This window comes from Hemitrygon akajei, chromosome 13 (assembly GCF_048418815.1).
Source record: "Hemitrygon akajei chromosome 13, sHemAka1.3, whole genome shotgun sequence".
Classification (NCBI taxonomy): domain Eukaryota; kingdom Metazoa; phylum Chordata; class Chondrichthyes; order Myliobatiformes; family Dasyatidae; genus Hemitrygon; species Hemitrygon akajei.
This window is the reverse complement of record NC_133136.1, coordinates 28,325,306-28,341,510: the sequence shown is the minus strand read 5'-3', so window position 1 is coordinate 28,341,510 and position 16,205 is coordinate 28,325,306. Positions and strand designations below refer to the sequence as shown.

Sequence of the window (16,205 nt, the reverse complement as noted above, 5' to 3'; positions counted from 1 at the left end):
AAACCAAGAAGCACCCTCTACCAAGCCCAAGGACAGCTTCTATCCCACTGTTTTCAGACTTTTGAATGGACCTCTTCTACGATAAGATGAACTCTGAGCCTCAGAATCTACCACGTTATGATCTTACATTTTATCATTTACCTACACTGCACTTTTTCAGTATATTTTGGACTTAATTTTGCATTGTTTTTGTTCTACCATATTGGTTCCTTAAGGTTGCCATAGCTTGAGGGGTGGGTTTGGGGGGGTCGTTAGTGGGGATTAGTCATTAGTTCCCACTACATATTAAATGCTCCCAATGGTGTGTATCTCAAATAGCCTCTGACAACCAAGTCCATCTCCTGGTCTTCACATTGGCTTAGTTACTATACCCAGTGGCACTGTTTCTACTGACATGAGAAAGGGCAAAGATAGATTACTGGTGTCCTAAAACCAGTAGTCACTTCAGTCAGATGAGGCTCATCAGCTGCAGTTGGCAGCTCATCTAGAAGGAAAACTTTGAATTCAAACCTCCGCTGTCTTGAGGCTATGCCCACTCATGGGAAAGGTTTCAGGAGTAAACCTTGAGGAAATGTCCGAAGCTGGAGGCAGTCCTATGTTGAGTTCAATAGTGACTCACAACTCCTGCAACATCACTGGTACCAAACTATACCAGTCTGCTATTCTTTTGGATTCATCTGATGCATGGAGAGGGGGAACCTGCTGCATGGGCAACAGTTTGTACTGATATGGTTTGTGTACATAGCTAAGATGCACCATCCATAGTGTACTCCAATCAACAGAGGGCCTACTACATTATTCTAGCTCAATACACATGATTACACATATGTGATGATTTAATCTGTTTTAACAAAATGCTCTACAAGCTTTTCATTGCACCTTGGTATATTTGATAATAATAATAATGAAAATCAAATCAAACCTTGAATTTATGGCATCAGCATCGGGAAACAACCTCTACCTAGGGGAACAGTTTCGCTCTACCTTTTGGTCTGTACTTTTAATGATTTAAAATATCTCACATTCAGTTCCTTCAGATCGTCTTTTTTTAATGGATTTTTTTAAGGTATAGATTCTTTGAAGACACAGCTATGGGTGTATTTGAACTTGACATTAAGATCCCGGTGTTGGGTCATAAAGATGGGTTGCTCAATGGAGCTTAAGAAGAATCAAGATAATGACTTTATGTGATATCTCCTGTACCTAATAAAGTGCCACTGTGTGTATATGTGTAATCTGCTGCTGTAGCCCTTCCACTTCAAGGTCCAACGTGTTGTGCATTGAGAGGTGCTCTTCTACACACCACTGTTGTGGCACTTGGTTATTTGACTTACTGTCACCTTCCTGTCAGCTTGAACCAGTCTGGCCATTGCCCTCTGATCTCTTTCATTAACTAGACATTTTCACCCATAGAACTGATATTTTTGTTTGTTTGTTTTTTTGGACTATTCTCTATAAAGATTGTTGTGCGTGAAAATCCCAGATCAGCAGTTTCTGAATTACTCAAGCCACCCTGTTTGGCACCAATGGTCAAAGTCACTTAAATCACATTTCTCCTCCTTTCTGATGTTTGGTCTGAACAATAATTGAACCTCTTGACTATATCTGCATGCTTTTATGCATCGAGTTGCTGCTATATGATTGGCTGATTAGATAATTGCATTAATAAGCAGGTATACAGGTGTACCTAATAAAGTGGCCACTGTGTAAATATTTATATAGTGAAGTAGTATAAATGGAGAATAACTTCCATTTCTCTCCTGATTTCACTGAACCATGCAAAGACCAATGCTGTAACAAATTGCCTTCTTTGCTAATAATGCATTGGATAATCTGCATAATAATTTGGTCCTGTTTTTAAGCTATAGGTTTGATGGAAACAATTGCTGAGCTATTATTCCTGTATATTAAACATTTAAGTCTCTTTTGTTAACAAATGTATTCTATTTCGTGATAAAAGTTAAGTATTAGTAATTTATTTGTTCAGTTTTAAGATAAATGTATGGTAACAATTTAGAAAGATTCTATTTAATTTTAGATGCCATTCAATGTGAACAGATTAGATGTTCCTGTACTGTTAGCTACATCACATATTTACTGCAATTAACTAACAGGGTAATTCCTTTGAATGTAATGAAGATATAGAGGCAAATAATTTCCTTCTTTAATACACTTCAGCTATTAAACATCTTGCCTTTCAGAGTAATTTGCCAGGATATATTCTGAATCTTATAGTGGACCATGTTCTCACTACTTTGCATCTTCAGCAAGTATCCAATAATTCCACACTGTTAGCTTTCAGGTGATGCAAGTACTATACATAAAGTATACAGTCCAGAAGCAGGCCATTCAACCCAGCCAGTTCATGCTGGCATTATGCAAGTTCTTTCTCATCTTTCATTATCTAAATCTGCCAGCATAGTCGTCTATTCCGTTCTCCCTCATATGCTTGTACTACATCTATGTAGCTAGTTTCAACTATTCCCTGAGACTGAGTTTCACATTCTCATCACTCTATAGATAGGGAATTTTCTTTCAGATTCCCCATTGGATCTATTGATGGCTATCTTTTCTCTGTGCCTTCTGGTGGTGCTCTTCCCCACTTTGTTCTGTCCAGTCTATCAAAATATTCATGGGTTTTAAGATGTCCACCAACCATTTTTTTCCCCCGTGAGAGAAAGGAAACCCAGTCTGATTAATGTGGCTGGCACCATCATTGTAAATCCTCTTTGGACTCTCTTTGGTCACTGCAAGAAATGAATTACATTGTTATGTTGCAGATTAGAAGGTTTGACAAACCATGATTAATTGTACCAAATTGCACCAATATTCTTTATCTGTGATTTCTTTTTCAGAATGTCCCAAAGTGCTTTGTAGCCAGAATTTTTTTTCAGTAACTTATGTGAGGAACATAGCAGCCAACCTTGCTATTAATGGTGATGTGGTGGTAAAGCCTTCTTTCAGATATTGATTGACAGGTAAATGATAGCCTCTGTTGGTTGGGGTCATCCATGGACATTGCATCCTAGCTGTCTACGTGATACGCAGGCCAGTATGCAAGCCAGGGCAGTACAATATGGAGAGCAAGCTGTTGCCCACGCAGCAGGCTCCCACTCTCCATGCAGCCAATGAATTCAAAGCGACAGCAAAGACCAATACAGTTTGGCACCAGCAGCTTCGCAGGGGTTGCCAGTCAGCGTTGAACTCAATGTAGGGCTGCCTTGGGGACTCCAGCTTCAGATTTTTCCTCAGGGTTTACTCTCGAAGCCTTCCCATGAGTGGGGATAGCCGCAAGTTGGCGGAGGTTTGGGATCAGAGTTTTCTTTCTCCTAGAAGAGCTGATGAATCCCATGTGCCCAAAGCGATTGGCTTAAGACACCTGTACCCTTCCTTTGCCCCTTCTGCTGTCAGTAGAAACAGTTCTGCTGGACTTAGTAGCTAAGCCATATGTGAAGGGCAGAAGCTATACCTGGTTATCGGAGACCATTTGAGATGCATGCAATATAGAGCATTTAATAGGTGGTGGGAGCTTATCCGCACTATAGCACCTCCAGCTTTAAGGAATCAACAAGTAAACATTGATTAGGATATTAGATTAAAATGTAGATATTTTGCCTTTTTTTATATATGTAACTAAGTGAGCAATTGAGACTTAATTAAAAGTCAGAACCTAACTGAATAATTACTGTCCTTCATGGGAGGAACTCAGCCCTCCTTACTTGGTCTGGCACAATGTATCTCCAAATCCATCCCATGTGGTTGACTCTTAAATACCCTTGCAATGTACTTTGAAATGACTCACCACTACTTTCTCAAGTACAGTTAGGGCTGGGAAACAAATGTTGCCTTGCAGCAATGCCCAAATCCTGAAAAATAGATAAATTAAAACAAAAATCTCTACCACTGAAGCATTCCCTCAGTCCACACTGGAGTATCAGCTGACCTTTGTGCTCAAATACCTAGAGATCAATCCAAAACCTCCCATCTCAGAACCCACTGTGGTACCTATTGGTCTACAACTGAGATTTGAGGGCCAGTTCTGATCTCAGTTCTCCTTTGGCTCAAGGCTCAGCCAAGTTCTTCTCCTCTTCAATAGGTCATGGCTTGCTATATCCTCATTCAGGCATTTTTTATAGGTAATTGAGGTTTCAGCCTCAATCACACATTCAAGCAGTAAGTTCCAGGCTTCCATTCCCAATTGACTGAAATAATTTTCTCAACTTCCCTTCTGTCCTCCTCCTAGTTTTTATAACTCTGTCTCCTAAATACTAGATGACTTCTATCAATTTGAATACGACGTAATGTGGATCAAATGAAATCCAAAGGACAAGATTATCTGGACAATATTTTATTTGTTTATATTTTTTATTTATTTAGAGATAAAGTGGAGAACACGCCTAATGAGCCGCACCTACCTACTTAACACTAGTCTAATCAAAGGACAATTTACAATGACTAATTAACATACTAACTGGTACATCTTTAGACTGGACACCTTTGGAAACCCATGGAGAATCACATGGAGAATGCAGAAACTTCTTATAGGCAGCGCTGGAACTGAACTCTGAAAGAATGCCCCGAGCTGTAATATTATTGCGCTAACTACCATGCTACTGTGGTGCCCAAAATATATTTGACAGCTGCAAGTATTTACTCTTTAGGAGGAAATGTAAGATACTGACAGAGTAGTAGGAAGTTGATGTGGCAGAAGAAAATTAATGACAGTGTTTCGGCAGATGGATTTGTACTCTGCCTGATTTTCTTCTCCATTAAAATCCACCCACGTGTGACAAAGACAGCTTTCCTCCACTGCTCATCTACTGCCTGAGGCAAATTTCATCCCTAATAAATTCAGATTAAGGATCAAAAAAGGGGTGAATGCCTCAATAAATATCATGAAAAAACAACTTTTTTATACATTGAGTTATCACTGACAACCATTTTTTGATGAGGGATTATGCTCAAGTAGACTTAGAAGATGCCATGGCATTTCATCGAGGTAGATCTCCTGATGACCATACCAAAGTACAGGTACAGTAAGCAATTAAGAAAACAAATGGCATGATGACCTTTTTTGCAAGATAATTTGAGTGTGCAAGATTGAAAGAGGCTGAAGAGGGTCCATCTTGGCAACAACCCTCTCCACTATTGAGGTCATCTTCAAAAGTTGGTGCTTCAAGAAGGTGACATCTATCATTAAGGACTCACAGCATCTGGGACATGTCCCCCTTTTCAACACCTCCATCAGAGAGGAGATACAGGAGCTTCCTGTATACAGTTTGTTTTCCCTTCTGTCATCAGTATTCTGAATGGTCCATGGGCTCATGAACACTATCAGAATCAGAATCAGGTTTAGTATCACTGACATACGTTGTGAAATTTGCTGCTCTGCAGCAGCATTTAAAATAATCTATAAGCTACAATAAGAAATATAAAAAATAAGCAGAGCAAAAAGAGAATAAACATAGTGTTACGCCTACGCCCCAACTCTGAGGGGCCGAAGGGTATAAAGTAGCCCCCTCCTTTTTGAGAATCGCAAGATCGCTATTAATTCAGGTCAGGAGACCCAGGAAATGAGAGAGAGATGCAGAATCCACAGGGGGTTTGGAATGTCCTGGCCCCTCAACGATACAAAGCCACAGGAAACGGCCATTGTCTCTGGGAGACGGAATTGTGTATTGAGCACTGTGCTATTCATCGACGTCCTCAAGGAATGAGCAACATGGGCTGGTTGGGGGGATGGCATCCTCCCAACCTGATTGACATCTGAGACCCCGTGAGTAAGGATAAAAGAGGGTCTGGGGAACAACCCCTTTCAGACGCACCAGGAGACACGCTAGAAATCCCGTGACAGCGTAATAGCGGCAGCCGGTGGAAAGCCCACGTGCGTCCTTTTCCATTTGCCTCGGAATTGGTGGGACTGACCACGGAAGACGGCTTAGCTAAAAAGAAAAAGGACACCGACGACATTTCGAAGGATCGACATCACAAAAAGGAAAACGGGCAAGTTCTAAACTCGGTCTCTCTCTCCAACCAAAAGCTGCAGCTTGAATGAACTTGAGTGACTTTTATATTTCCATCGGACAATACATTATCCCCTAGAAAATGATAGAGCTATTTCTTATTGATTATTATTATACCCGTGCTTTTAGATTTGGTATTGACGACGTATATTATCTGTATGTTTGCATTGATATTATTTTTGTGTATTTTTATCAATAAATACTGTTAAAAATAGTACCATCAGACTTCAACGGACCTCTCTATCTTTGCTGGTAAGTGACCCAGTTACGGGGTACGTAACAATAGTGAGGTATTGTTCAAAGGTTCATGGACTATTCAGAAACCTGATAGCAGAGGGGAAGAAGCTGTTTTAAAAATCTGAAGGTGCATCTTCAAGTTCCTGAGCTCCTCCCTGATGGTACCTCACCTTTTTTGCACTAGGGACAATGTTCTAGAAAAGTACAGCACAGAAAGAGGCCTTTCAACCCAGCTAGTCTGTGCCAAACCATTTAAACAGCCTACTCCCATTGACCTGCATTGAGACCACAGCCCTCCATACCCCTACTATCCATGTACCTATCCAAACTTCTCTTAAATGTTGGAGTGGAAGAATGAAGGGAGATTTGATAGATTCATGAGGGGTATAGATAGGGTGAATACATACAGGCATTTTCCCCCAGGTTGGGTGAGACGAGATATGAGGTCATAGGTTTAGCATGAAAGGTGAAGTACGTAAGGGGAATCTGAGGGGGAACTACTTCACTCGGAGGCTGGAGCAAGTGTGGAACAAGCCAGTGCCTTGGAACTTTGGAGGCCAAGTCACTGATAAATTCAAAACTGTGATAAAGCCTTTTGGACTACAAGTGAGACATGGATTATGGAGGCAAGCAGGAACGTAATACTTCATGGACATGATTTTTTTTTGTCATGGTTCCCACTGAAAAGTGGCAGGCATCCTGGTTTCAGCACTCCAATTCCCTAGGGTATGTGGAACTACTACTGCTGTCTCTTTAAGACTGCCAATTATTGCCTGCGGCATTCCTTCATGGAAAGTCTGTATTTAAAGGCCTCATGGTGAGCACTCAGTGATCAATTGTAGGAGTTCCATTTCTAGTACTACTGTTCGGAGTCGGAATTGACCAATCTTGATAGCTCTCTCATTACAGATTTTTACTGAAGAGCAAAACAATTTTGAAGGAGCATATGCCTGACACTGGCTCCAACTTTAAAGCTTGAGGTTAAAATAAAACCTGTTATTCACTGAAGCAAAGTATTGTGAAATCAAGCCATAAGAGTAACATTCACAGGAAACAGAATTAAAATTAGGACGAAATCTTATAACATTGTCAAATCAGGGATAGTTAGTTTGGAATTAGTTTTGAGAAAAGTTTGGCTTAATACGCAATACAGGGCTAGCAGCTCAGCACCACAACAAACAGAATCAATCTGTTATCAATGAAAGAGACAGGAGCCATAATCTGCTGGAAATGAATACACAGCCAATGTTGTGTAAATCAATAATGAAGACAATTTTTTGAGGCAGATTGGAACATGGCAAATAACTTTAAATGCAATAAAGGAAGCAGGATCAAAAGGATTAAACATATGTGGGATGTTATCATGTTTCAACGGAATTTGCATGTAATAATTTGGAACTGCAGTCAGAGTAGTTATATAAGTGAATGCAACAACCTTAACAATGAGGTAAAAATAGACATTTATCAGTGCATATGTGCATTTGTTAGCATCGAAGTTTCATAAGTATAGCAGAACTCCTTCCTGTAAACACGTTGGAGTTAGAAGAATGGGGGGTATCTCATTGAAATTGGATACTGAAAGATTTAGATAGGGTGGATGTGGAGAAGATGTTTCCTATAGCGGGAGAGATTAGGTCCAGAGGGCACAGCCTCAGGTTAGAGGGATGTCCATTTAGAACAGAGATGAGGAGCAATTTCTTTAGCCAGGGTGTCATGAATGTGTGGAATTTATTGCCACAGGAAGTTGTGGAGGCCAAGTCATTGGGTATAATTAAGGCAGAGGCTGATAGATTCCTGATTGCTAAGGGGGTTGAAGGTTACGGGAGAAGACAGCAGGAGAATAGGGTTGACAGGGATAATAAATCAGCTGTGATGGAAAAGTGGAGCAAACTTGATGAGCCAAATAGCCAAATTCACCTCCAATGTATGTCTTATGCATTTTAAATGATGAAATGAAATATCAATATCTATTTGACAGACAAATTAAATATTTGATTTAAACTCTGCATCTTAGATATTGCAGCACTGCTTCAGCAATTATTGACTCCCTGGAATTGCTGAGAATATGAATACTAATGCTGGAGAGGGAATTGAAGCCAACATTTAGCTTTGAACCATTTAACTCAGAATGAAGATGCTACTAATTATGCCAAACACAGCAAGAAACCACATTGAGATAAGGTGAATGAATAAAGCTCTGTATAATATTTAGAGCAAGGTCTGAACAAAACAACTGAAGCTTTAGGATTTTCCACATATTCAGTCTCACTGGCAAAAGTAGAATTTACTGCCCAGAGTTAGCTGTCCTTTGACAGCTGAAGAGTTTGCTCAGCTGCTTCAGAAGTCTGAACAGTGGCAACCACAATGTTTGGAGCAGAGTCCCAAATTAGCCACATGAAGCAACGGCAGTAGTGTTCCCTTCCTCAAGAAATTAACGTTGCTCCTTTCCACGCCTTGTGGCACATCAGGTGGCAACCTTGCCACTTATTTAGCATTTTGGTCTGTTTTGTTACAGGGCTGAGTTGCTAGCTCGACACTCAACCCCGCACGGATGGAAAGCGTGCAAGGAGCAAGCTGGATTCGAATCCAGGAGGACCGGACTCAAAGTCCAGTGCCGCTGTCACTACGCCTTCGCCAACAAACAGAAAAACTAAAGAGGCAATTAAATTTTATATGGACCCACCTGACTGTCATCCCTTAACAGAATTAGCAGTGTCAGTAATACTGCAGAAGTCAGCTTTCATTTCAAGCACAACTTACATTCAATTGGTATGTCATAGCAACAATATCAAACAGAATCTAATACTGAGACAGTTCAGGAGTTATCAGGTTAAAACAACAGATTTTGGGCAATAGGAAGCGTGATTATGGCTGGTGGAAGAGTGAATATTAGGAAAGGGTATAGGTCCAGATTTGGGAAAATGGAGATATTTCAGAATGTCTTAAGACTGGACAGATTACAGAGAGAGGGAAGGGCGAGACCACAAAGACATTTGAGAAACAGCATGAGAACATTGTGGGCCGAAGGGCCTGTAATGTGCTGTAGATTTTCTATGTTTCTATGTTAAAATCGAGGCACTGTTAGAACAGGAAAACACAGGGCCCTTTGATGCTCACCAATTCTTATTGATGTGTCATGGAAAGATTTGGTTTGTATAGTTAAGCTAATTTATGAAAATACAGAGTAACACACACAAACAAAATGCTGGAGGAACTCAGCAGGTCACGCAGCATCTATGGAAAGGAATAAACAGTGATCTTTCAGGACAAGCCCCTTCATCGGGTCATGAAAAGGGACTAGTCCTGAAATATCAACTGCCATTACTCTCCATAGATGCTGCCTTACTTGCTGAGTTCCTCCAGCATTTTGTGGACTTTACCCTGGATTTCCAGAATCTGCAGAATCTCTTGTGTTTATGAAAGCACAACTCTTCATAACAAAGCAACTGGATGTTGTGGTTGGATGTTACATACTCCCATACACCTTATGCAATAAAATAATAAAACAGTACATCCTTACTGTGGACAGTTGAGAAAGAGTTGAAGGCAAGCATTATGTTACAAAGATGGGTTTTCAGAAAAACTTAATTTTTGTCACGATGCAGAATGGAGATTTCTCAAATAGAAGTTACACTAATGTGTAATTCATCTTAGGTAATGAGTGAAAACAATGAAAATTGACAAGACTCTGTGCGGAAAATATCTAAGTTTGGTTTAGCCATTGAAACTAAGAGAGCAATTTTTAACAGAAGATCTGCTCAGTCAGATTCTCTCTTGCCCAAACCTGCATACTCTGCACTCTACCCTGCCTTGTTCTCATGATCCTTTTCCTGTCCAGGGTACTTAGGATCCTGCTTTGTAACCGTTCACCCGGCTGCTTCTGCCTAAGACGGTGCTACATCGCTTACAAACTGTTGCATCGATTGCATGGCCCAGGAATTCATATTCAGATTATTTTCATCCAGTAAATTGAACAAAGTCACATCATTACACACCTATCTGTTCTGGCAGGCAGTTTTATCCAGATCGTTGAGTCTGACAAGGCTTTTTTTTTAACATGCACTTACTAAATTACGTCAGGTTCAGTAAAATTCTTCGATCACGTCGCCGCATTCTATTGATCCGGTCTAAGGTATTGTCGTTTTTGATACATGAAGCGACAGGCGTGTCTGGGGTTACCTTGAAAGTTTTTGCGATGCCTGTACCACAGATATCAAAGATTGGAGTGGAAGCCTTCAAAACACTCCAAGTATTTTTACAAGGTTTATTATTTTAACTGGCTATAGATTTCAAACTCAACACGGATGAAATCATTTAATAAATCACCATCAACTTAAGACACTGGAATAAATTGGACCCAGGGATATCAAAATCACCCATCGCTGGCAAAAGTTAATGTTCCGTGACTTATGCGTATTCAAACAAAATGTAGACAGGTTCGTCGGAGTAGGCACTTTGGACAAATTCTTAATTACTTCTCCCACGCTCTTTTATGGCAAAACAGATATTCATTACATTAAAGAAACGAGTCTAAACTTGTTTACTTTGCTATGCTGTAATGGAACCGCTTGAGTAGTGCAACCTAGCAGGAGAAACTCTCTCAGGCTCTCCCCTCTCTCTCTCTCTCTCTCCCTCTCTGCTTCCCCTCTCTCTCGTTTGCTCGCTCGCTCTCTTTCCGTCCCTCTCTTGAGGTTTTTTTTAACACGCCCCCTGATAATTTTACATCTCAGAAACCGAATATAAAGTTTTTTTTTTAAAGTGTTTAAAAGGTGTCGGGTAGATCACGCCTGCTTATCCCGGTGGTCCTTCTTCCAGGTACACGAGCTTCGTTCATGTTGCCCATCTAACAATTCAGTATCCTAATTTATCGGTTCTTTATTATCTACAGCTATGTACAAACCGATCTTCTTTTCTCTCACCAAACTCACCTATACGAACAGAACGTACTGCTCTGATCAGAATCTAACATTGGGTTTAACCTGTTGAACTTACGCCCGAATTAATCTTTCTCTTAGTAGCGGTCAGGTGATAGGAGTGAAAAGATAGGAATGAATGGATTTCGTAAAGTTGTTATTTAAAAGTACACTCACTCCTGGCATGGTTCCGGATATCCTGCACGATGTCGTCAAACTGATCGTCCTTATCAAAGACACTAATAGAATGCATGTGATAGTCTGCACCGAGGAAAGCGATATGGACCCCTTCCACTGTGAAGAAGCAGGTCCTCTCCTCGAAATCTTCGGCGTACACCAGGGATACCCTCTTCCACCTGTAGCGCTGGAACATGGCCAGGAACATCTCGCCCATCTTGGAATAGGACGGGGAGACCCGCGTGAGATGCGAGTACTCGGGGACTTTGTGAACGAAGCCGGCCGCCAAAGGACCGGCTGACACCATTGGGATGTTCCAGTGGGAAGCCAGCCGGGCGACCGGCGCCGCCGCGTAGTCGCACACGGGACCCACGATGACATCGGGTTTCTGTAGCAAGCTGGTGTCCACCAGATGAAAAAGAGCCTTGTTGCCACATTCAGAGTCCAGGTAGCGCACGCTGAAGTTCAGCTTGGACTGCGCCAGGTTCTGGATGGCGTAGTCGATGGCAGGTTTGACTCTGTTCATGGAGAAAAGGTACGTGCTCTCCACCGGCAGCAACACCAGCACGCTGACATCCACCGGGCTGCCAAGGACGAGGGAGACCCACGTCAAGTACAGCAAGACTCGACCGGTTGAACCAAATATCATCTTTGGGAGCAGTTGAGTGGCTTACTCGTGCGAGAGATGGGGAGAGGAGAGGCGGGGGGGGAGCTAAAAGCAAGCCAGAAAGTTGAACGGGGGAGGAAAACTAAAGTTTGCAGAAGTTGAGAGGAGATGGTTGGGATCTTGAACACGATCGCACACCGCGGAAAAACGGGTTGCTTTTCGTGTTGAGAGTGGCAAAGCCGCCGTTTAAATAGCGGGTTAGCCAAGACTGTACCACAGGGAGCCGCAGGGAGGAGGGCTTGATGTTCCAATTGGTTCCCTGCGTCAGCCCGGATTCATCTCCCTGTTCAAAGGCTTTTTTTTTGTTTACACTGCAACATCTATTCTCACAGCCAAAAGAATTAAAGTATTGGCGGCTTGACTTTTGAGGGTGGGAGTGTGTTCAACATGAAAGGTTTAAATTCTTCAGCCAGGTTTAAAGTTACTCCATTTTATTGCTTCTGAGGGGAAAACTTTTTTCTTTATCTCTGGAGGAAATTTCTTCAGTAAAGTGAGAAGAATTCAGAAAATTTTGTGACACGATCGGTGACAAAGTTCCCGTTTATGCAAAATCCAGTCCTTAGGAGTAAACCACAGCGTGGATGAATTCAGAACACCGCCATCTGTCGATGTGTGTGGCACAGGGTTTCAGTCCCGGCTGCTCTTCACGAGTTCCCTCAGGCGACCTCATTCCCTGCAGCATAAACCAACGTCTGCAAACAGATGGAATCTGCTCCTCCACCAGCCTAAAGCTTGGATATGCTGCTCTCCCCGATCCGCGACTGTACATTTTTATTGAAAGGGTGCTGACCTTAGAGCATTTCATCACAAAAGAATGAAACAAATTCTTAACTAATCTTACGAAGGACTGACACACGAAGCATGATGCTGTCACACACAGTGACAGTATTGAGAGTCACCGGATGCAGGAAAACCCCGAAATATCGTCACAGAACTTTGGCTGGAAGGAACACATCATTTTATAAGTAAAGCAAACCACACGCTTCAAAATTGACTCAGTTCATTGAGCAGAGTTCCAATTCAATACATTGAAACAAGATGTATACCATAACACGAAATGCAGGTTGTCCTTGAAACCCCGAAGAAGGCCAATTGGCGGAAGAAACATGGAGACCACAGAAAAGGTGTTTTGTGTGTAAAAGTGCTGGAGGAAATCGGCAGGTCAGGCAGCATCTGCGGAGGGAAACGGGCAATGGATGTTTCAGGTCAAGCAAGACCCTTCATCTGGACTGAAAGAGGGGAGATAGCTGGAATGAAGAGGTGAGGGGAATGAGTGGGGCAAGCGCAGGCAAGCAAAGGGTGGATCCAGGTGAGCAATGCTCAAAGAACACTGGAGAAAGTCAGGAAGTCAGACAGAGGAGAATAAAGAGTCAAGGTTTCCAGCTGAGACCCTTCATCAAGACTGCAAATGAAGGGGGCAGAAGCCAGAATGAGAAGTTTGGGGAGGGGAAGGAATACAAGCTGGCAGGTGAGCGGGAAGGCTGGGTGGGTTGGAGGCTGGGAGGTGATCACTGGAAGAGGTAATGGTGTGAAGAAGAAGGAATCTGATAGGATAGAACAATGGACCATGGAAGAAAGAGAAGGAGGAGGAGAACCAGAGGGAGGTGTTGGGCAGATGAGGAGAAGAGACGGGGTTGGAGATTGACTAGAATGGAAAATAGAAAAAGAGAGTAGGAGAGATGGGTGGGAGAAATTGCCAAAAGTTGAATAAATCAATGTTCAGGTTTGAGGCAACCCAGACTGTATATGGTGTGTTGTTTCTGTAACCAGATTTTGATTCATCATGAGGCCATGTCAGAATGGGAATGGGAATTCAAATTGAAATTGCTAGGAGCTCTTCTCTGCGTATGAATCCCTGTACCAGCCCAAAGTTAGAGACATTGATGTTCATGCTATCAGGTTGGAGGCTTTAACTATCTAGGGAGAAATTAATTGATGTTTTAGATCAGTGATCTTTGATAAGAATCACTGACAAATTAACGTATGATTAGGACTGATAGCACAAGATTTCAATTACTTTTTAAATTTATTCACAGTGTTGAGACAATATTTTTGAGTCAGATGTTTGTTGTTAATTTGAGAAATGTAGGAGTGGCCTTCTCTAGCCCATGCAGCCCATGTGGTAAAGATACTCTCACAGTATATAGTCATGTTGGTACAACTGAAGGACTTGCTTGCTTGAGTTTACCATTAACCATATTGCAGTAGATCCTGGGAGACATGATGGATTAATGGAAAACTTAAAGGTTATTAAAGACAAGTTATTTTCTAATAATCAAGTAATGTTGTTAGTAATAAATAAACACAATTATTATTTTTAGTTTAGTTAATTATTGCCAAGATGGATTTTGGATTTATGTCCCCAGATCAAAATGTCAAGTGACAAGCAGGCAGCCCATTTATTCAACATTCCAGCTACTTTGCGTTGACAGTTTAGACATTATTGTCTGCACCTATGTCGCAGTCTCATCGAACAAATGATCATTAACACAAGAAATTCTGAATATAAGCTGGAGGATCTCAGCAGGTCAGGCAGCATCTATGGAGAGGAATAAGTATTGATGTTTTAGTATGAGACCCTTCAACAGGACTGGAAATGAAGGGAGAAGATACAGAATAAAAAGGTGTAGGAAAGGGAAGGAGGAAAACCTGAGCAAATGATCAGAGTCAGAGGCAGTGGAAATCCCAGAGGGGGAGCAGTCAGATAGGGATTTCACTGAACTTCTGTCAAAGAGAAGATTTTATCTTCTTCAGCATAGGCATACCTCGAAGAAACTTCACAGTGAGCTACAAATCATAAACACAAGAGATACTGCAAGTGTTGAAGATCCAGAGCAACACACAAAAAAGCTGGAAGAAATTGCAAACACAATCAATTTTACATAAATAGTTAAACTGGCGGACCAAGTGTTTCTGATAAAATTGTTAAGGTCAACAAGCTTTGGGCCTGTACTCATTGGAATTTAGAAGAATGCAGGGGGGATCTCATTGAAATCTACAGAACATTGAAAGTACTAGATAGGGTGGATGTGGAGAGGATGTTTCCTATGGTGGAGGAATCCAGAACTAGAGGGCACAGCTTCAAAACAGAGGAATGACCCTTTAGAACTGAGGTGAGGAGGAATTTTTTTAGCCAGAGATTAATAAATCTGTGGAATGCTCTGCCACAGACTGTGGTGGAGGCCAAGTTCATGGGTATATTTAAGGCAGAAGTTGATTGTTTCCTGATCAGTCAGGGCATCAAAGGATATGGTGAGAAGGCAAATGTATGGGGTTGAGTAGGATCCAGGATCAGCCATGATGGAGTGGCGGAGCAGACTCGATGGGCTGAATGGCCTAATTCTGCTCCTATGTCTTATGGCCTTATGGTCTAAGGACTGCAAATGTGCTTTTACTTTTAAGGAAAACTTTTTAAAAATGATTTGGACACATTTTCCTCAAATTATCTTACCCTTGTAATTTAAACTGCCAGTTTTAACCAACATGAGTGGCAATTTGGGACAAGCTCTTACAGGATTTCCTTGACTTTCTCCCAAATGCACAACTTGCAAATGTTTGTCCAACCAGCTGAAGACTATGCAATACATTGTAAATCAATGTTCCCTCTAAGGTGTGCACGCAAACATCTTTTGCTACTAGTGCACAAAGGAATTTAAACTACGCACAAAAGATTGCCACCCTTTACCTCGTTGGCATGTTAAGTATATTTCACGATTGTGCACAATCACGTTTCCTTTTCCAGTTTCTGATGCGATAGTGTTTACACTGTCTGCAGATTTTAGAACTGGCTTATTTATGCTGTTTTTATTGAAGAAATTATTCAGAGAGCATATGTTGTTGTCACTGGGCAAAACACTGCACAGGACAAGATTTTTGTGTGCACTAGTCATTACAAATTAGAGGGAACATTGCTGTAAATGCATGTAAAAAAACTAGGAAATGAAACCAGAAAATAATGGGAATATCAGCTGGTCTAGGCCATACTAGTTACAGTGTTAACCTTATTTGATTTGCTGAACATGGATCAGGCACCTAACTCTGTATTTTATCACAGACACTTTTTCACCTACTACTCTAGCATTTTCTTTTTAGGTTTCTAGCATCTACAGTATTTTAAATATTTTCAGAGTCTTTTTTTACCAGCAGTGATGTGTTAGACTATATATATATAATTGCTCCCCCAACCAA

At 41.4% G+C, this 16,205-nt stretch overlaps 1 protein-coding gene across 5 annotated transcripts in view; it reads right to left on the bottom strand.

The window, feature by feature from the left end:
• The window catches only part of npr3 (natriuretic peptide receptor 3), an 81,400-nt gene extending 69,171 nt beyond the window's left edge, over positions 1-12,229 (bottom strand). For 4 of the 5 annotated variants that reach the window (XM_073064308.1, XM_073064312.1, XM_073064311.1 and 1 more), the window contains exon 1: positions 11,351-12,228. In XM_073064308.1, the coding sequence (XP_072920409.1) occupies positions 11,351-11,999 (649 nt within the window). In that variant the 5' untranslated portion in view covers positions 12,000-12,228. Of the gene's footprint in view, positions 1-11,350 lie in introns of all 5 variants that reach the window. The other variant, XM_073064313.1, reaches the window with a different exon arrangement.
• Positions 12,230-16,205: the final 3,976 nt, after the last annotated feature.